The sequence below is a fragment of the Carassius auratus genome, chromosome 23 (genome assembly GCF_003368295.1).
Source record: "Carassius auratus strain Wakin chromosome 23, ASM336829v1, whole genome shotgun sequence".
Lineage (NCBI taxonomy): Eukaryota > Metazoa > Chordata > Actinopteri > Cypriniformes > Cyprinidae > Carassius > Carassius auratus.
The window spans coordinates 9,657,771-9,680,495 of NC_039265.1; the positions used below are offsets into that span (position 1 = coordinate 9,657,771).

Sequence of the window (22,725 nt, forward strand, 5' to 3'; positions counted from 1 at the left end):
TATTTGTTGATTTTCAACATAAAACTGTCAGGGTCTGGGGACAGGAGGAACTCAAGTGCAGACAGGGATTCTCAAACAAAGGGTTTATTACAAAAAGGGGAAAACAAAACCCATGAGGGGGAAAACAATAACTAGGGTAAGGACTAAATAACCGAACAAGACAGGGCTGACCAGATAAAGACACTAAACACTAACTATAAACAAACACTCACGGAAATACAAAACACTTCTTCAGGAACAAATCACAAATGTGGTACAATCACAAGTGATGAACACAGCTGAGAAACACACAATGAACCGACGCCAGACAGAGCACACTAGGAGATCTAAATAGGGGAACTAATCAAGACACGACAGGTGTTACAGATAGGACAATCACGACACGACTAGGATAACAAGGGGGGCGGGGCAAGGGAACGAGACAACACAAGCACATGGCCCAAAGACAAGGCCATGCGCTTGTACACAAAACATGGGTCTGTCATGATCCTGCCTCAAGACTAGGAAAAATCAAGGACACGAGGGCAGAATCATGACAGAACCCCTCCCTTAAGGAGCGGCTTCCAGACGCTCCTCAAGGGAACATCAAACACGGGACACGACTGACATGACAGACTGGGACACAGACACAAACCAACAAGACATGACAAATAACAAAGGCAAACATGAGTACACAACGGCAGGGTTGGGGTGACAAATAAAAAAAAACAAACAGGGAAGGGGAGGGGGCGGGACCACAAAGTTCATGGGGGACAGACCAGGGCGGGTGGGAGGGGTAGGAATCTTAGGAGGACAGGACGAAGGCTGACGACGGGGGGTACGGGCAGGTCTGGGTGGTGAGGGGCGGGGAGGGGTCTCGGGACAACTGACCGGGGACATGACAGGAGCAGACAAGGGACGCGGGGCCACATCAACGGGACACGGGGCCACATCAACGGGACACGGGGCCACATCAACGGGACACGGGGCCACATCAACGGGACACTTAGGACTTCTGGGGACAGGGTCAGGGGACAAGACAGGACTGACGGGGATTTCTAAAATTTGAACAAGACGGGACAAATAATCAGAAAAGGCTTTAGCAGCTAGGATAATTGGCATCTCCTTACGAGATGAGACAGACTGTACAAGAGTCTTTGCTGCAGAGTCGACCGCGGCTCTCTCCTCCGCTCTCACGACTGCAGACTTGCATACAGCTCTCTTCCTTGCCGGCTCGGGCACGCCAGCTCTCTTCCTTGCCGGCTCGGGCACGCCAGCGCTCACCGCTGCTGGCTCGGGCACGCTCACCGCTGCTGGCTCGGGCACGCCAGCTCTCTCCGCTGCTGGCTCGGGCACGCCAGCTCTCTCCGCTGCTGGCTCGGGCACGCCAGCTCTCTCCGCTGCTGGCTCGGGCACGCCAGCTCTCTCCGCTGCTGGCTCGGGCACGCCAGCTCTCTCCGCTGCTGGCTCGGGCACGCCAGCTCTCTCCGCTGCTGGCTCGGGCACGCCAGCTCTCTCCGCTGCTGGCTCGGGCACGCCAGCTCTCTCCGCTGCTGGCTCGGGCACGCCAGCTCTCTCCGCTGCTGGCTCGGGCCAGCTCTCTCCGCTGCTGGCTCGGGCCAGCTCTCTCCGCTGCTGGCTCGGGCCAGCTCTCTCCGCTGCTGGCTCGGGCCAGCTCTCTCCGCTGCTGGCTCGGGCCAGCTCTCTCCGCTGCTGGCTCGGGCCAGCTCTCTCCGCTGCTGGCTCGGGCCAACGCTCACCGCTGCTGGCTCGGGCACGCTCACCGCTGCTGGCTCGGGCACGCTCACCGCTGCTGGCTCGGGCACGCTCACCGCTGCTGGCTCGGGCACGCTCACCGCTGCTGGCTCGGGCACGCTCACCGCTGCTGGCTCGGGCACGCTCACCGCTGCTGGCTCGGGCACGCTCACCGCTGCTGGCTCGGGCACGCTCACCGCTGCTGGCTCGGGCACGCTCACCGCTGCTGGCTCGGGCACGCTCACCGCTGCTGGCTCGGGCACGCTCACCGCTGCTGGCTCGGGCACGCTCACCGCTGCTGGCTCGGGCACGCTCACCGCTGCTGGCTCGGGCACGCTCACCGCTGCTGGCTCGGGCACGCTCACCGCTGCTGGCTCGGGCACGCTCACCGCTGCTGGCTCGGGCACGCTCACCGCTGCTGGCTCGGGCACGCTCACCGCTGCTGGCTCGGGAGGAGACAGGGTCACAGGACCGGCAGGCCCCTTCTTCCTCTTCCTCCTCGGGCGCGGTGCAGAGGCTACAGCTGGGTCAGAGGCGGGTTGGGGGAGTTTGGTCTCGGGCAGGGCAGCCTCGGACGCCGAAGACTCTGAAGCTGACTCCCATGAAAACCGTCTCCCTCGCTTGTTGGGGAGACTTAAGGTAGTGGGAGGTGCCTCAGGATCTTGGGAGGGGCTTGCCTGATCCCCCAGGGTTGCCACGGCCAGGACACAACCCTCTGGGATCGTTGGCAGCTGGGTAGGTGGGGGGGACCTCTGTGGCTCCTCCTGGGAGAGGCTCTTCCACAGCCGGGCATAATTCTGGAGGATCCACATACCCTCGGGCGAGTATGGGAGGGTGACCCCCTTCCTGTCGGTGGGGGATGAAGTCCAGCATTGCCTCCGGAACTCCGCCTGTCGCTGGAGCTCGGAGGCCCTCCTGCCTGCTGAGTTCCTTGGTGGTCGGTTCATTCTGTCAGGGTTTGCAAGGAAGGAACTCAAGTGCAGACAGGAATCGGGTTACACACAGGATTTATTAATACAAAAGGGGAAAACAAAAACCCACGAGGGGGAAAACAATAACTAGGGTAAGGACTAAATAACCGAACAAGACAGGGCTGACCAGATAAAGACACTAAACACTAACTATAAACAAACACTCACGGAAATACAAAACACTTCTTCAGGAACAATCACAAATGTGGTACAATCACAAGTGATGAACACAGCTGAGAAACACACAATGAACCGACGCCAGACAGAGCACACTAGGAGATCTAAATAGGGGAACTAATCAAGACACGACAGGTGTTACAGATAGGACAATCACGACACGACTAGGATAACAAGGGGGGCGGGGCAAGGGAACGAGACAACACAAGCACATGGCCCAAAGACAAGGCCATGCGCTTGTACACAAAACATGGGTCTGTCATGATCCTGCCTCAAGACTAGGAAAAATCAAGGACACGAGGGCAGAATCATGACAAAAACTTGGTGAAATGATTTCACTGTGTGAATTAGTACTTTTTGAACATTTCCAGGACAATTTAATGATATCTTGACAATATTTATAAACGGGATCATTTTGGTAACTATAACCGTGATATGAATTTTTTTTATAAAAGAAAGGTTTAGAGACTTTTTTTTTTTTTTTGAGATTTTTGCTTATAAGACATTTAGCAATCAGAATGGAAACGCAAATTAATTAAGTTATATTTGGCTATATTCCCTTTTGAGTACTCAAACAATCCAAAGAAAACTTCTTTAAAAACCACTGCTTTAATGTTGTTGGGTTTACATAATTAAAATTGTGCAATTAGTATCTGATTAATTATTATCTCTTCATGATTTATTAGTATATCAGCTACCATAGCTAGGCTATAAATAAAGACTTTCGATGACATGAAACTGTGGACAGAAGTCTGTCAGAACTGTGAATATGTGATTGTTGTAGTTGGATGGAGAGGAGAGAGGGGTGTTCTGTCCCCACCAATGTCAAAATCAAACCTACGCCCTAAGTCTTTAATAATAACGTATTTTAAATTATGATTACAATAATACAGTGATTTTTTTCATGCTTTAATGTTTAAGCATCTTAATTTTTAATGGATTGAAATCGATTTTTAATTGAATTTAAATATTAGTATTTATATATTTTTGAATTACAAAACAGAAACGATATGCATGCATATACTGTAACACACACACACACACACACACACACACATATATATATATATATATATATATATATATATAAAGCTTATTATAACTTTTTATCTCACATTTCACAAGCTTTGATTGCCATTCGAGTTAACATCTCACAATTATATATATTTTTTCCTCTGGATGAATCAACTTTTCGCAATTCTAGCAGTTCTACAGTTTTCCATTTTGATTTGTTTCTTGGTTCCGACTGATTTTGAGGAAAAAGTCAGAACTGTTTAGATGACGTTTAGATCCTGACTTTCTTTCTCGAAAAGGGTTAATATTTCACATGTATACGTTTACATCTTTCAGGTATCTCACAATACTTTTATCTCACATCTCTCAGAACTGAATTTGAGACAAACTGGCAATTTTGACTTTTTTCTTTCACTTGCAAGTTTATTTTTTTGACTAAAGATTTGGTGTAATTGTGAGATAAAAACTCAGAATTATGAGAAATTAAGTCAGAATTGCAAGATATAAACTCACAGATATATGAGAAATTAGAAATAACTGCCATAAAATCACGAGATAAAAACTCACAATTGTGTGATTCAATCAGTTTTAGCAGTGCTCTGGATCGTTGGTCAAAACCAACTTTAAATGATAGTATGTTTATGAATTTTTCAGATCATGCAGGTTGGAGTGTGTCAGTTTGATGATGGTCAGTGTGTAAAAACAAGAATACTCTTCATCTTCATGACATGTTTATGACTTCTGTTTCTTCATAAGTTAGGGCTGTGTTTAATTGAGTGTGTGTCTGTCCTGAATCACTGTTTGACATCTGCTGATTCTGCTCAGGTGTGTGTGTGACGTCTAGATGAAGTGTGTTTGCACATTCAATGTCCAGAGTTCGTTGTGGAAATGTTAATACGTGGGTGTGTGTCTTAATCAGACTCTCACATAATTATCATTACTCTATTAAACAAAAGGATGGCCATTCATCTTTTTAGGATATTAAAATAAGGTTTTTTTTTTAATCATATGATTAGTTTGACCTGAGACTCATATTTCAGACTGTAAAACAAATATTTTCCCTCTTTTCACCAGGTTTTGAGAAGAAGGTGAATGCAGATATTATTATTTTCATATGCAGCTGGTTCCAGCACACAGGCTGTTACTTGTAAAGCGGTCAGTCGTTTGGCCTGAAAGAGTTTGATAAATGTCTGTGTAATTGTTATGAATGAGACAGCATCACCCAGATCGAGCCACCCGTTCACACACACTCGGCTCTTATCATACCAGACTGATGACAATAATGACACAAATACTGAGAGCACACACACCTCTTCTGTTTCTTCATACTAATCTCACTAATCTTTCCACTTTTTTGGTGTTTTCTTCTTCTGTGTCACCTTATAGAATTAATATGAATATCTCTATATGTGTTCATGAGTCTGTGCATTTGTTATTTGGGTGTGAAGGTTCAAAAGGTTAGATATGCACAATATAGATATATCTAGGCTTTAATATGCACCATTTTGTACTAAAGAATAGAACAGAAATATTTGAAATTGGACATTTGTACAGTGACACTAGTGGAGCAGAAATAATGTACTTCAGTTTGAAATAGATAGAAATAAACTAAATATTAACAAAACAACAAATAAGAAATAAAAGGTTTATAGTGATATAAAAATACAAAAATATAGGCCGTAAAATTGGCACATTATTATTATTATTATTATTATTATTTTTATGAAAATGTAATTATGAGTAATAGTATTTACTGTATAAGGCTTCAGAAATAGCAATAATAATAATAATTGTTATTATTATATTGCTATTTCTACATGTTTAATAATAATAATAATAATAATAATAATAATAATAAAAACGCATTATTTTTGTACCACGTTTAAGAACTGTTACTAATAAAATATGTTTGTTAAACAGATTTAATATTATTATCATAATTATTGCCATTTCTGAAGCCTTATAAATACTACTACTACTACTCATAATGTATTTTTTTATAATAATGATGATTCTGCATGCTTAACAACAACAACAACAATAATAATATGCATTTTTTAAAGGCTTATATTCTTGTTGAACAGATTGTTAATTGCTTTCAGGCCGCAGAAACATATTAATTGTCGTGGCTTTTGTATGAATTATTTTCTTTTTGTGATTCACAGATTTTGATCTGATTGTTTTTCAGCCTGTCACCTCCTCTGTAATGAAGGAGGAGTGTCAACACACACTTAAATAAGAGCCACGAGCATTCATCAGAACACACACCAGACGTCTGTCACAGCTCCTGGACTCCAGCAACACACAGGTAACACATACTGCATTTATCAGCACTCTTTCTTAAGAAACATTACGCTTCAAAATTAATATACTGAAAATATATAGCGCACCATTCCTGCATTAAAGCAAGACAATACAGGTGAATATCTTAAATTACGAATTGCAAAAATTATAGTGCACTACAGTATATATGTTATGTTATTCTCATATGTTATGTTGAAGTAGGCAAAATAAGGCATTATGTAATTAAATAGGCACTAACTTGCATATATTTCCTGAAAATTAATCTGAACATTGGATAAAGCCAGGTTAAAAATTTACAATTTTCTATCAACAGTTAGAAAAAAAAAACACAGTTTTAATATTTTTTTAGGAATCATATGCTGTATAAAACCAGGTGAATGATATATAAATAAACCCTTCTATAAAAACCTTCAGAATCTAGCTGAGAACAAAGCTGTAGATGTTTCAGTGTTCAGTCACCTGAAGCCTTGCCAACATTATTTATAACACACTTTATATAAAACTGATTAGTTAAACTACAAAACTTCGATCCATATATTTTCATATATGCATTTATACTTAGATATGCTTAACTTTGAGACCTATTTATTGATTATTTAAAAATTCAAGTTATTATACATTCTTAAAAATAAAGGTTCTTCACTGGCATCGATGGTTTGATGAAGAACCTTTAACATCCGTCAAATCTTTCCATTCCATAAAACCTTCTTATTAGTGGAAATGGTCCAAATCTTCTTTGCACTAGAAGATAAAGCGTTCTTTTAAGAACTGTTCTCAGAAATGTTCTTTTCGGAACCCAAATTGGTTCTTTCTATGACATCAGTGTGAAAACCTCTATTTGGATCCTTTATTTTTGAGAGTGTCAAACACTTTTTTTTTTTTTTTTGCACATTTGCATGATCAGTTTAAACACCACGTCCAGTCTGAGCGCAGGCTGATGTGTCTGCATGGGTTTACACGTGATGATGTGTCCGGTTCAGCAGCTGGATGATGTCATGCACTTTAATCCAGCTGCTCCATAGATTCTTATTCAGCTGTGAGTCTAAGAGAAATATGATAATGACTCGCCGTTCGGTTTGGGAGGAGAAGCAAGAAACTCTTGATAATGGTTTTATAATTGTACTGATTTAAATGCTCACTGTAAGACAAAGAGTTTGTCATTAATCTCTGTATGAATTTATACATGAGAGGATATTGAGGTCAGGTTATTGGTCAGCAGGATTTGCCGTGACATTTCGATGAGGAAACATAACAAGAAAAGACACATGATTGTGTTTTAGTATTTGAACACCGGCGGTGGAATGATTCTGCAGATTCTTTATTATGATGATCTTCACAGCATTTAGTGCTGAAGGTGCATTCTGGGAAGACCTTCTTCTCTGTCTGGCTCGACTAAATTATTATTATATATTTTATTGATTACTTGATTTAAAAAAAAATTTACATTTAGTTTTATTTATTAGAAATATATTTGTTACAATTTTATTTATTTTTATATTTATTTATTTATTTAATTTATTTTATTTAATGTTTTATATATATATATATATATATATATATATATACTGTATATTGGCTGATTGAAAAAGCATTTAACACATTTAGTTTTTTTTCTTTCTTTCAGTCTGCTCGTAGAAATGTCTCGATTTAACCGCAGCACTACTGGAGTCCCCAGTGCCAGTGTTTCTGCAGCTGCGACTCCAGGTGAGGAAGAAGAGGAAGAGGAAGAGGAGGAGGGAGACTCTAGTGCATGAAAAAGAGTCCAAACTGAGATTTGATGCTTTCAGGGAGATGTAAACATTTCCTCTCTCATTCACAGACACACTTCTGACGGTTCTCTCCGTCGACTTCCTGAAATCCAAGGATGGGCCGAACCGCCGCGAGCATCACACAGACGCTTACTTCAGCGACAAGCTGATCGTCCGCAGAGGACAGACCTTCCAGATGTGGATCGAGTTCTCCAGACCCTTCAGCCCCAGATCTGACAATCTGCAGCTGCAGCTGAAGTTAGGTGAGTGAGCTGGCACACAACCTGTTTGACAACAGTCATTATATTCCCATTTCATATCAACAGGTGCTCAGAAATGACTCATGTTACCTTTTAAATCTTAATTTGACAAATACTAAGAAGTCAGACATCTCAACAAGATAACAGACTTAAGTCCTGTTTGTTTATAACTGAGTTTTGTTGGATATCTTGTGAAAACTCATAAAACACAGACATGCAGTGGTTACAGAAACATGTTTTTCATTCAGTGTTTTTTATCTGGAGTCTGATACGTTAGCACTGACTGACAAACCAGACATTCTGACGGTTATTTGGAGAAGAAGCCCTGACAGATGAATCTATTGATTGGTGATGGATGTGGGTCATGAAGTGCTTGGGTTTGGAGCAGGACTAGTGATTATGTGACCTCATCCGTCTAATCCAGCTGCTCCTTGAGTCTTATTTCTTAATGGATCTCCAGCCGAGTCACAGACAGATGATTCAGTTAAAGCTAAATCATTAAGAAGTTGTTCGTCTGACTGAATGTTTCCACGTCTTGGTTGTGTTTTCCACACAGAGCCCATCTTCAGCAGCAGCACTGGGATTCTCATCTCTGTCCCGTTAGTGGACGTCCTGGAAGACGGCCGCTGGGAGATGAAGATTGTGGAGCAGAAAGACAAGCGTGTGCGGCTGGCGGTCAACACTCTTCCGTCCGCCTCCATCGGCTGCTACAAGGTGACCGTGGAGTCTTTCTCACCGAAGGGCAAGCTTCTGTTCCCCTGCACCCCCAACGACGTCTACCTGCTCTTCAACCCCTGGTGTGAAGGTACACACTCAATCAAGAACAATCACATTAGCATTAATGAAGTGATGCTAATCCATGTGTCTGTCCTCAGATGATGCCGTGTATCTGGATAATGAAGCAGAAAGGAAAGAGTACGTCCTGAACAGCATGGGCAGAATTTACTACGGAACTGAGCAGCAGATTGGAACCAGAACATGGAACTTTGCCCAGGTGTGGAAACACAGCCACTCTTATTATTATTATACTTTGAATTTTGAATAATAATAATAATAATAATAATAATAATAATAATAATAATAATTATTATTATTATTATTATTATTATTATTATTATTATTATTATTATTATTATTATTATTATTATGCTATTCTTTTACCAGTTTGAACAGATCTGTTATTTTCTATAATTGTATTATTGTTGTTGTTTCAATGGTTATTATTGTTTTTAAATGTATTCATTTAATTTTTAGATTCTATTATTATCTATAATTCTATGATCTGTAATGACGATGATGCTGATTATTATTAGCAGTATCTTCATTATTGTTATTCTTTGTTGTGATGATGATGATTGTTTTTATTAATTTAATGTATTATTATTATGTATTTATACTGGTTTGAAAATGTTCTATTATTATCTATATTTATATGATTATTATTATAATTCTTGCTATTATTATTATTATTATTATTATTATTAATTTGTATCATCATCATCATTGTCATCATCACCATTGTCATGCAATTGTTTTTTTTTTAAATATTTATTATTGTTTATAAATCTAATAATTATAATGATAATAAAATTATAATATAATGGAAATAACAAATAATAATAGTAACAACAATAAAAATAAACAACAACAATATTAAATATTTTTATTTTTATTAACGTTATTACTAATATTATTGTGTATTATGCGATTGTTTATCAGTTTCAATCAAATTCTGGTATTATCTATGATTCTATAATTATTTCCAGTTGATCGATTCATGATTCTGATTTGGATTCTTTTGCATTTGTTTGATCAGTTTGAACAGGAGATCCTTGAAGCATGTCTGTTCATTCTGGAGAGAGGTCAGGTGGCTATGACCGAATGGAGAGATCCAGTGATTGTGTCCAGAATGATATCTGCTCTGGTGAGTCACGATCACATGGATTCATAAGAAATCATGATTATGATTTGAGAAGGTGAAATACAGTAGCCAGCATCTGGCAGTTTTAGGTTTATGTGAACCTTCTGTGTTCATTCAGGACACAAGTGTTTCCCGTAAGGAACAGAAAAGTGTGATGCACGGTTAAAGAGCTGAAAGCAGCTGTTTTTCATAAGCTTCTCTGCTCTTCTGTGACAGGTGAACTCCAACGATGACTACGGTGTTCTGATGGGTAGCTGGAAGGACAGCTATGAGGGCGGGACGTCCCCCACGGCCTGGAGCGGCAGCGGGGACATCCTGAGACAGTATTACAAAAGCTCAGGGAAACCTGTCAGATACGCTCAGTGCTGGGTCTATGCAGGAGTCACCAATTCTGGTACGCTTGGATTCATTGCTCTTTCTATCAGTCTATTAAAAATACATTTGTATCATGTTTTTAGGAATAAAATGTTGTGTCTATCTCAGTGTTGAGATGTCTTGGTATTCCCACCCGCTGTGTGACCAACTTCAACTCGGCTCACGACACGGACCTTTCCTTGACCACAGACATTTATATTGATGACAAGCTGGAAATTATCAAAGACAAGACCAGCGACTCTGTCTGGTATGATACTTTTGTTTGAGAAACGATAAATTCATACACGGTGCACTTTAAGATTCAAAACTTTTCCAGGATGTTTTCATTCACTTAGAGCTGTGTTAAACACTGCATTAAAGAAAACTTTCAAATCCATGATAAGGGAAACAAATCAAAACAATCAAACTAAAAGTTTGAGGTCTTGTTTTAGGGCTATTCTGCTTTATTTTTGTAAATTGCAGACCAACAACAACAACAGTTGATATAACTCTCCTGTAGGAACTTCCACGTGTGGAACGAGTCCTGGATGACCCGTCCGGACCTCCCGGCTGGTTACGGTGGGTGGCAGGTGGTGGACGCGACCCCTCAGGAGCCCAGCCAGGGTTCGTACCGCTGCGGTCCCACTTCTGTTTTCGCCGTCCGCAACGGACACGTCGAGCTGAAATTCGACACTCCGTTTGTCTTTGCTGAAGTGAGCACTTTCATATGAAGCTCTTCTCACCATCATTTGTGTCTGAACGTCTTCTGAAAGACTGAAACGCTTCACTGTGTGTCTCAGGTGAACAGTGACAGGATCTACTGGCAGAAGAAACCCGATGGAAGCTTCAGTCAGGTTAATGTGGAGAAGAACTCCATCGGTCAGAGCATCAGCACTAAAGCTGTGGGATCTGATGCTCGTGTGGACATCACACACCTCTACAAATACCCAGAAGGTAACAAAACCAATGCATCTGGTCCAAAACCTAGAGCTGCTTTCCTAGAAACAATTTAACATGCTTCCAATGGGGATTGTTTCTTACTTTCATGCATATTTAATAATAATAAACTAAAATTTTAGTTACAGTCATTTAAGTATTTCAAGTTTAAATGTATTAATTAAATGTTACATTTGCAACTAGCTGAAATAAAATAAGTTTTATTTATATTTTCAGTTAACATTTATTTTATTTGAAGTAACATCATATTTTTATGGTTTGTTTTAGTTAAGGATAATATCACGGATGCAAGAAATGCAGCTCAAAATTATTTACAATAAAAAAAGCCATTACACAAGCACGCATAAAAACATATAATATACCAGAAGATGAAAGATGAGACCCACTTTATAATAGTCACAAAAAGCTGAACTTAAAATGAGAAAACATTGGAAGCAGCAGTTAATGTTGATAATCTGGATCCGACTGTATCAGCACACTTTAGATGATGGGTTGGAGGGAATATTTCAGAAGAACTCAGACTCCTCTTTACTGTCTGATCACATCCGTCAGGTTCAGCGGAGGAGCGCATTGCTGTGGAAAGGGCCAGTCGCTTCGGCTCCAAACCCACTTTGTATCCGTCTCCCACCAGCAATGACGTGAGCGTTGAGTTTGTCATGGACGGGGAAGGACCTCGTATCGGTGGAGATGCCAAACTCTCCATCGTCCTGAAGAACAGAAGCTCAAGTCAGCGCACGGCCAGTCTGCTGTGTGAGGTGATGGTCATGTACTACACCGGCGTGCTGAAATCCACTGTGAAGAAGGATCGGATTCCTCTCAACCTCAGACCACAAGAGAGTGAGTTTTACAGTCCCATCAGAGACATGCTTCTGCTTATTGTGCCCCAAACTGATTTGAACTGTTTAGGGTTTAAATAAGGAAAAGAGTTAAGCTGATAAGCTGTTGTGCATCTAAAAGTGGAAATAATTTTAAATGGATATTTCTATATATGAACAACAACCTGATCAACTTTATGTATTATGGATGGATCTCAGTTAGCTAATGTTGCATCCATTTTCCTTAAATGTAGTGTTTTTTAGAGGGAAAACACACAAATCAACACAAAGTAATCAAGCTGGTGCACATGTTTGAGGGGTTAATTGAATCTGCATTCATGTTTAAGATTATGAGCAAAAAGTACTGTATACAATGACCATGAAATATTCCATTATAATCATTAATGCCATGTTTCTTTTTTCTCCGTTCAGCCAAGGTTATTCCTTGGACTCTGCAGTATGTGGAGTACATGAATCATCTGGTGGACCAGGGCGCTCTGAATCTGGCGGTCACCGGACGGGTCAACGAGACACAACAGATTCTGGCCACACAGTTCAACTTCAGGCTGCGCACACCAGACCTCATCATCTCTGTACGTCGAGGAGCCACTAGTCTTTATTTGGGACCTTTAACAAGCACAACACTTTCTTATATCTTTCTTACTGTCAAATCTGTTACGTTCAACCTGGTTCAATGCATCTAAAAGAACCATATTTAAATCACAAATGAGATATGAGAATTAAGTGTCCTTAATTTGAAAAATCTACCTCCATTGATTGTGTTTTGACTGTTTCAGCCTCTAGGGGACGCTGTGGTGGGTAAAGAGCTGACAGTCAAGATCACGTTCCAGAACCCTCTGTCACAAGTGTTGAGGAACGTTGTGTTTCGTATAGAGGGATTGGGAATGCAGAGCGTCAGGATGATCGCGTATGGGTAAGACTTTCAGTGTTTAAGAGCATGCACTTCATGCAGATTTGCTTCATGTGTGTGAGCTGTACATTAAATATGATGAACTGTATTTAAAGAGTGAAAAGCTTCCAGACAGTTTCTAATCTACATGTGTGTTTCTCAGTGATGTGGATAAGCTTGCGACGGTTACACTGACAGAGAAGTTTGTCCCCACTGTCGCCGGCTCTCAGAAGCTCCTGGCATCGATGGACTGCCGTCTGCTCACTCAAGTGCACGGAGTCGCTGATATTGTGGTCAAACCGAAGTAAAAAAGCTTTCTTTTAAGTCATTGTAATTCCAGCTAAAGCTCTCAGTTGTCTCCAGGATATAAGAATATTTACTAAATGAAATGGTAATTTAGAGTAAAAAATAATCATGAAACTAATGTAAATTAACAATAAAGATATTTCATGCTTTATTCATATCCTGTCTGTCTGGGTTTGTGTGTGTGTTGGTTTCAAATATCTACAGTGTATCTCAGAAACTGCTTCATGTACCATGATCTAGTCTTGTGAGGTCAGTGTTTAAATGTTCAATTTATGTTTGTTCTTATTTTTCAGCTCTTTTTTTTAGTTCTTATTTAACTCTTCTTTTAGCCTATGGGTTTGATTTTGACATAGGTGGGGACATAAGAGCATAATTTCAGATCAGGACTTCGGTTTGTTGCATGAATCTTTCAATTTGACTGATTCTAAAAGCTCCATTTCACCCATACGTGCTTTTTAGAATAATTTCAAGCGATGCTGAAGTGAAAATAAATGTCTCTTTTAAATCTGTTTTTTTTTTTTTTTTTTTTTTTGGTAATAATGAACATAATTACTTTTACGCTTTTACTTTTACATTAAAACCCTAAAGAATCATATCAACTTCCGATGACCCCTTTAAAACTTTGTTATCCATTTTTAATAAAATCAAATAATATGTTAAAGTTTACAATGCACTGTATACATTAGTACAAAAAAACAAACTAATGACGTTAATAATTTGAGAAAAAACTAATAATAATAATTAAAACTGTCAAATGTACACTGGATCTTGGGGGAAAATTTGTCATTTAAAAAAAAAAAAATTTACACTCACCTAAAGGATTATTAGGAACACCATACTAATACTGTGTTTGACCCCTTTTCGCCTTCAGAAGCTCCCGTTCCACCACATCCCAAAGATGCTCTATTGGGTTGAGATCTGGTGAATTTGGGGGCAATTTTAGTACAGTGAACTCATTGTAATGTTAAAGAAACCGATTTAAAATTATTCGAGCTTTGTGACATGGTGCATTATCCTGCTGGAAGTAGCCATCAGAGGATGGGCACATGGTGGTCATAAAGGGATGGAGATGGTCAGAAACAATGCTCAGGTAGGCTGTGGCATTTAAATGATGGCCAATTGGCACTGAGGGGCCTAAAGTGTGCCAAGAAAACATCCCCCACACCATTACACCACCACCACCAGCAGTCTGCACAGTGGTAGCAAGGCATGATGGATCCATGTTCTCATTCTGTTTAAACCAAATTCTGACTCTACCATCTGAATGTCTCAACAGAAATCGAGACTCATCAGACCAGGCAACATTTTTCCATTCTTCAACTGTCCAATTTTGGTGAGCTTGTGCAAATTGTAGCCTCTTTTTCCTATTTGTAGTGGAGATGAGTGATACACGGTGTGGTCTTCTGCTGTTGTAGCCCATCCGCCTCAAGGTTGTGCGTGTTGTGGCTTCACAAATGCTTTGCTGCATACCTCGGTTGTAACAAGTGGTTATTTCAGTCAAAGTTGCTCTTCTATCAGCTTGAATCAGTCGGCCCATTCTCCTCTGACCTCTAGCATCAACAAGGCATTTTCACCCACAGGACTGCCACATACTGGATGTTTTTCGCTTTTCACACCATTCTTTGTAAACCCTAGAAATGGTTGTGCGTGAAAATCCCAGTAAAGGCAGGGCATACACTGTGTGATTTCTGTGCAATTTTGGCAAGGTACCAACTCACACTGTACGAGTAGATCGCATGCGATGTAAAGCCAAAGATCACGATTTTTATGCGTTAACTGTACAGTCCGATCGTCGAGTTGCGATTTGACTGCTCACACTATACGTGAGGAATCAACCGAATCAACACGTAGGATCCCTCAGAACCCGGATGTTTGTGGCGGTTTCTGAATAAACATGCTTTCCCGGGATAAACGCACTGCTTTGGTGATAAGCGCAATTCTGTGTGCTGAACAGAGATGTATAGTAACGAAGTAGAACTACTTCACTACTGTACTTAAGTACTAAAAGGCGGTATCTGTACTTTATTAGAGTATTATTTTTTTCCCCTACTTCCACTTTTACTTCAGTACATATTTTCGATGAGTTTAATACTTTTACTCCGTTATTTTTGTTACACTGTAAAAAATAATTCAGTGGCTTAGTAAATTTCACAAAAATAAAGAGCTATATTTACTTAATAAAATCTTTTGATATCATTTAAGTGATATTTTGAGTGGGTCAGGTTAAAAATAATAATTAAAAATCCAACAAATAATTTCTCTAAAATTTACATATATTATTTAAGTTTATGTAATGAAAATAAATAAGTATTTAACTAACTAATTATATTTTTAATATACCCTCAATATTTCTGGTGAATTCTAATAGAAATATTTGATAATTATTTACTTGTACTGATCTGTTTTAGAAACTAAAATTATTAAGTATTTCCTACCAATTTTCCTAAATAAAGTTCCAGCTTAATAAATGACGGTTTAAATAAATTGAGTAAATTTCGCGGCTAAAGTGATCACGTGTGCAGCTCCGCAGGAAAAAAAAAAAATCTGCTTTCCTCAGCAGAGACGTCGACTAGCCATACTCCTCACAACTCCTGGTAAGTAACGTTAGTCAGCTAATCCTACTTACGTTTGTAACACTTTATTATAAAGTTAATAATTATTAAGCATTTCCTAACAATTGTCTTTGTATTTTACGTCATCTTCAACAAGTTTCGTAGCTTAATCGAAGTCACCTGAAGGACGGCTTTCCTGAGTTTCCTCAGCAACGGCAAGACCCGCACTCCTCTCATATCGTGGTACGTTATGTAATTTAGCCAGCTAAAACTAAATATGTTTGTGATGTTTAATTCAGAAGTTAATTATTAAGGATTTCCCAACAATTGTGTTTGTATTTTTCGTCATCTTAAGAAGTTTAACAAGTTTCGCGGCTCAAGCAAGAGGCACCTGTCACTGAAGGACTGCTTTTCTCAGCAACGACGTGAACAGCATTACTCGAATTTCCTGTAAGTAACGTTAGTCATTTTATAACGATGTATATTTGCAATACTTTATTCAAAAGTTGATTAAACATTGACCTTGTGTACGTGTACATAACAGTGTAGTTTTCTAAGTTAGTTAGTGGGGCAGCGATATGTATGTTTTTTTGAGTGGGTTAACGTTCGTACTATTTGGATCACCGTTTATTTCAACCGCCATTTGAAAGTCTAACGATAAGTGTAACCGTGGTCCAGCAACTATAACTATACATGCCCAATGTAAAACGATTTTGTACAGGTTCCCCTTTGGGGTCAGTGGCTTGTCAAAAGGGAACACATCATTTATGAACTTTCAAATGACAACATTCTGTCTTGTAAAAAGCTGTCACGTTTTTGTAAAACATCATAATTACTACATGAACTCAAGTATGAGCTCTTAAATCACCACTACAAATACGCCACGCAAAAGTATTTAAAATGGCGTGGACATAACATAGACTGGTGCCTTTTAATCAGCTCCCACTATAGGGAGCCAGCCAGTTTAAGGCCTGCTCCGTTGTAAAATCATTCTAGTGCACTGAAACCTAGATCACATACAATATCGGTCAAAAGTTTGAAAACAGTAAGCTTTTTAATGTTTCTAAAATAAGTTTCTTAAGCTCATTAAGCTTGCATTTATTAAAAAAAAAAAAAATGCAGAAAAAACAACCGTCTATCCCCCCCACCCTCTATCGCCATTTGGCTAGTAATTATATAAATATATATATATATATATATATACATTAAAGCTGAATTTTCATTCCATTACTCCAGTCACCGCAGCTGTTTCACAACAAATCCAGACCTGGTGGGTATTGAAGGACAGCGGAGGCTGGGGGAGGGGTACATTGTTTTAATTTTAATTAAAGTAATATTTTTGTTCCCTGAAACAGATCAGTTTAATTTTGCATCCTTAAATAGTTTGATTTCAAGTAGTGCAATTAAACAAGCTTTTTTGTTTCAAAACCATTAGTCATTTTACTTAAATATTAAACATGTTTATAAAGAAATTGGTTGAAATAATGCGGACCTCAATAAAAGCCTATAGCATTGATTTACAGCATAGAAGCTCGCAGTTTGTCTCTTTTCATTTTTCTTTTAGGTTTATTGTTAAAAATAAATGTCCCTATGTAGAAAATTAACCTGTCCTCTTGTTAAGAAGAATGCTGTTAATTTTTGCAACTCCTCCCCCTAGTAAACTTTATTTGAGATTTTTACCTATCATATGGTCCAACAGAATGTTTGCTTCTTCAGGTGCTATTTGTTTTGTGTATTTGTCGCTTTCTTGTAACATTCAGGTTTGAATGTAAGCTCTAACCAGTTATCTTTAAAATTTGCCTGTAGGGTTCAGCTGATCTACCGGTCTTCGTACAAGCAGAGTTGGCAGAGGAGGTGATAAAAATCTACATCCTTCGGGACAATGATGGGGCCGTCAGCAATGTAGGAGTTGTGATTGAGGGCATCACTGTCCTCCGCAATCTTGGGAATCTCAGCAGAGCCTGCTGCTATCTTTTGGGAGTCCCGTATTCATTGGATTTGAGATATCCCAAGACCCACAAATACAGGTCCTTCTCAAAAAATTAGCATATTGTGATAAAGTTCATTATTTTCCATAATGTCATATATTTTAGATTCATTGCACACCAACTGAAATATTTCAGGTCTTTTATTGTTTTAATACTGATGATTGTGGCATACAGCTCATGAAAACCCCAAATTCCTATCTCAAAAAAATAGCATATTTCATCCAACCAATAAAAGAAAAGTGTTTTAATTAGGGGTGCTCCGATCACGATCGGCCGATCGTTATGCGCATCTCGTCAGTAAAGCCGGTTCTCTAATCAGCGGTTAATTGCATCAGGTGCTGATTTCACATAGAGCAGCTGTTACTACACAGAGCCGTTGTTAACTGAGAAGATGCACCAAAAAACGCTGAAAATGAAGTGGATTTGCGCATCTTCTCTATTAACAACGGCTCTGTGTAGTAACAGCTGCTCTATGTGAAATCACGCACCTGATGGAATTAACCGCTGATTAGATAACCGGCTTTACTGACGAGATGCGCATAACGATCGGCTGATCGGAGCACCCCTAGTTTTAATACAAAAAAAGTCAACCTTTAAATAATTATGTTCAGTTATGCACTCAATACTTGGTCGGGAATCCGTTTGCAGAAATGACTGCTTCAATGCGGCGTGGCATGGAGGCAATCAGCCTGTGGCACTGCTGAGGTGTTATGGAGGCCCAGGATGCTTCGGTAGCGGCCTTAAGCTCATCCAGAGTGTTGGGTCTTGCGTCTCTCAACTTTCTCTTCACAATATCCCACAGATTCTCTATGGGGTTCAGGTCAGGAGAGTTGGCAGGCCAATTGAGCACAGTAATACCATGGTCAGTAAACCATTTACCAGTGGTTTTGGCACTGTGAGCAGGTGCCAGGTCGTGCTGAAAAATGAAATCTTCATCTCCATAAAGCTTTTCAGCAGATGGAAGCATGAAGTGCTCCAAAATCTCCTGATAGCTAGCTGCATTGACCCTGCCCTTGATAAAACACAGTGGACCAACACCAGCAGCTGACATGGCACCCCAGACCATCACTGACTGTGGGTACTTGACACTGGACTTCAGGCATTTTGGCATTTCCTTCTCCCCAGTCTTCCTCCAGACTCTGGCACCTTGATTTCCGAATGACATGCAAAATTTGCTTTCATCCGAAAAAAAGTACTTTGGACCACTGAGCAACAGTCCAGTGGTGCTTCTCTGTATCCCATTTCCTGCACACGCCTGTGCACGGTGGCTCTGGGTGTTTCTACTCCAGACTCAGTCCACTGCTTCCGCAGGTCCCCCAAGGTCTGGAATCGGTCCTTCTCCACAATCTTCCTCAGGGTCCGGTCACCTCTTCTCGTTGTGCAGCGTTTTTTGCCACACTTTTTCCTTCCCACAGACTTCCCACTGAGGTGCCTTGATACAGCACTCTGGGAACAGCCTATTCGTTCAGAAATGTCTTTCTGTGGCTTGCCCTCTCGCTTGAGGGTGTCAATAATGGCCTTCTGGACAGCAGTCAGGTCGGCAGTCTTACCCATGATTGCGGTTTTGAGTAATGAACCAGACTGGGAGTTTTTAAAAGCCTCAGGAATCTTTTGCAGGTGTTTAGAGTTAATTAGTTCATTCAGATGATTAGGTTAATAGCTTGTTTAGAGAACCTTTTCATGATATACTCATTTTTTGAGATAGGAATTTTGGGTTTTCATGAGCTATATGCCAAAATCATCACTATTAAAACAATAAAAGACCTGAAATATTTCAGTTGGTGTGCAATAAATCAAAAATGTATGAAATATATGAAAGTTTAATTTTGATCAGTACATTATGGAAAACAATGAACTTTTATCACAATATGCAAATATTTTGAGAAAGACCTGTACTCACTTGAGTTGTTCCAAAAACTGTTTCTTGAGCTGGATCCTCCAAAACTCTCTGTTAATGTTCAGAGGTTAAAAAAATTATCTTCTTGCATAGTAGTGGTTCATGATCATCCCACTGAATGGGTATTCCTGATGGAAGTGTTTCTGTTATCGGATTAATTCTGTTGAAGGGATAGTTCACCCAAAAAGATGATGTTGTCATAATTTACTCTCCCTCAGTTTGTCCCAAACCTGTACGAGTTTCTTTCTTCTGTTGAACACAAAAGATATTTTAAGTGAAGTGACGTGACATTCAGCCAAGTATTAAAGAGTGTTGGTTAACGCATTTAAAGGTTGCCATTGACTTTGCATAGTATACTTTTTTTCCTACCATGGAGGTCAATGGCAACTTTCAACTGTCTGTTAACCAACATTCATTAAAATATCTTTTGTGTTCAACAGAAGAAAGAAACTCGTACAGGTTTGGGACAACTTGAGGGCGAGTACATTATGACAACATCATCTTTTTGGGTGAACTATCCCTTTAACATTGATGTAAGTGTTGCTTTTTTTTTTATGGTTTAATGAGTGGTAATGAGTGTGACTGCAAATGGCTGGTATGCACCAGGAACAAAGTAAGATGTCATTTCTCTTACGGCTATCGTATTTTACATGTAATCTACTTGAATACTAAGATGGATGAAATGTTTCATAAGGTTTAATCATTTCCCTTATGGCTACTTTACAGTTTTTAATTTTTGCAATCTACTGGAATATTAAAATGGATAAAATGTTTCAAAGGTTGATTTTAGACTTTGTCTAATGTTTAATTGACAAATAAATGTTTAATAAAAAATGTGTTTCTTTCTTTATTTGGTTTTATTATATTAATTGTAAAGGGTGAATAGTGTAAAAAAAAAGTGAATGCAACATTTTGATAATTTATAGTCCAATATTAAGTTAAATTCACTTTTACATGTAGTAAACATAGCACATTTGTTTGGTTAAATTTCATCCAATATTTCAATTATATCTACTCAATATTTTTTGTTTATTTTACATAGAATTTCAGTTGTGGTGTTTTATAATTATGATTATATCTAATTAATTTTATTTCTCATATAAAGTTATTCAGTTATTCAGATTTAATTAATTTTTTTACTTACAATTACTCAATTCAGTTATTCAGATTTACTTAATTTTTTTACTTACAATTACTCAATTTAAACAGTATATTTCATTGATTTCACAGCTTTAAAATTTACTCAATTTTTTTGAGTGTAAAAATGTTTCACCAAAAAAATTGAGTAAATAATAGTTAAACTTTTTACAGTGTAGGTGCTGCATCGTTACTCGTTACCCACATTACCACTGCCAGAACTGTAGATGGCAGGTTTGATGAAGCTGGCACATCATTGAGCGAATCGAGCGATTAAGAAGACTGCGCGTGCTGACTGAACTGCTGTGAAGAGAGAGATGAACACCGAGCCGAGCCAGATAATGACTCGTTCACGAGTCAAGAACCGGTTGCATCGGTTTCCGGATCACCAGTAGTTCTTTCTGACTGGTTGAAGAAAACATTTAAGCGGTTCTTTTGCGCTCGACGTAATGACGTCATTGGCGATGATTGCAAGCCTTCGGTTTACCCGCGCTCATAACATTAGTACAGAATCAGTTCAGAATCAATCACCAAAAGAATCAGTTCGGTCCAGCGCTCTGTGTGTCGGTCTGCTTCACGCTGAACCACACATGCGCAGTATCATCAGCTCCTCGGTTCTCGAATCGGACACGAATTCGTAAACGGTTCTTGACTCGTGAACGAGTCAATGTTTTGTTCGTTATCTGGCTCGGCTCGGTGTTCATCTTCAGTTTTCTCTTCACATCAGTTCAGTCAGTGTACTGTTTGAGTAAATGAATTACTCCGGGATATTGGCTTGTTTTAACTCAGAGGGAGTGTCAGCCACATTAAAAAAGTTAACATCTTAAGTCATTTGTGGATTAATGCGTATTGGAGACGCGAACCGTTTAAAACGATTCAGTTCGATTTGGTGAACTGTTTCAAAAAGATCCGGTTACATCTAATGATTCGTTCACGAACCGGATATCACAAACTGCTTTGTTTTGAACTGTCTAACAACAGATACGGAAGAGAAGACAATGCTGAATAAAGACATGGACAGTATACCATACACACAGCTTCAATGGAGGGACTGAGAGCTCTCAGACTAAATCTAAAATATCTTAAACTGTCTTACATGTTTGAAACAACATGAGGGTAAGTTATTAATGACATAATTTTGCAAATTGGGTGAAATAACCCTTTAATCTGTTTTTTGTTTACAAAAAGTTACAGTCAAAGGAATTGTGATTGTCCTTTAGGTTAATCATTTGAAATAGTAAAAACAATATGTTCAAACTTTTGACTACTTTCTTTAATAACTACATAACACAATACTTGTACTTTTACTTTCAGTACTTGAGTAGTAAATTTTAAAATAGACTACTTGCAATACTTAAGTACAAAAAATTCTGAATACTTTAGTACTTCTACTTAAGTGTGGTGCTTAAAGAGCACTTCAACTTCTACTCAAGTCACTTTTTTGATAGAGCACTTGTACTTTTACTCAAGTATTGGTATCTAGTACTTTATACATCTCTGGTGCTGAAACGTATCTAGACGCGCAGGTGGATCGGAAGACGTGGCCAATATGGTCTATTCATTTTGCAACGCGAACTGGAGGCAAGCAGGCGTTTTCTTCCCTCTTTTATTTTTTTTTTCTTTGCCATAACTCCACAAGTTATACCTCCATCACTTCAGTCAACACTACACGCCGTGATG

The 22,725-nt window shown here is 39.3% G+C and overlaps 1 protein-coding gene across 1 annotated transcript; it reads left to right on the forward strand.

Annotated features, from left to right (window-relative positions):
- Positions 1-6,098: 6,098 nt before the first annotated feature.
- On the forward strand, positions 6,099-13,572 carry LOC113041241 (protein-glutamine gamma-glutamyltransferase K-like). Its single transcript, XM_026199670.1, has 14 exons — positions 6,099-6,204; positions 7,825-7,904; positions 8,020-8,211; positions 8,765-9,013; positions 9,084-9,202; positions 10,025-10,132; positions 10,346-10,523; positions 10,613-10,751; positions 11,004-11,196; positions 11,284-11,437; positions 11,993-12,277; positions 12,688-12,848; positions 13,053-13,189; positions 13,329-13,572. The coding sequence occupies exons 2-14, from the start codon at positions 7,838-7,840 to the stop codon at positions 13,471-13,473; spliced, it is 2,127 nt and encodes a 708-aa protein (XP_026055455.1). The 5' UTR covers positions 6,099-6,204; positions 7,825-7,837; the 3' UTR covers positions 13,474-13,572.
- The last annotated feature ends 9,153 nt before the right edge of the window (positions 13,573-22,725 follow it).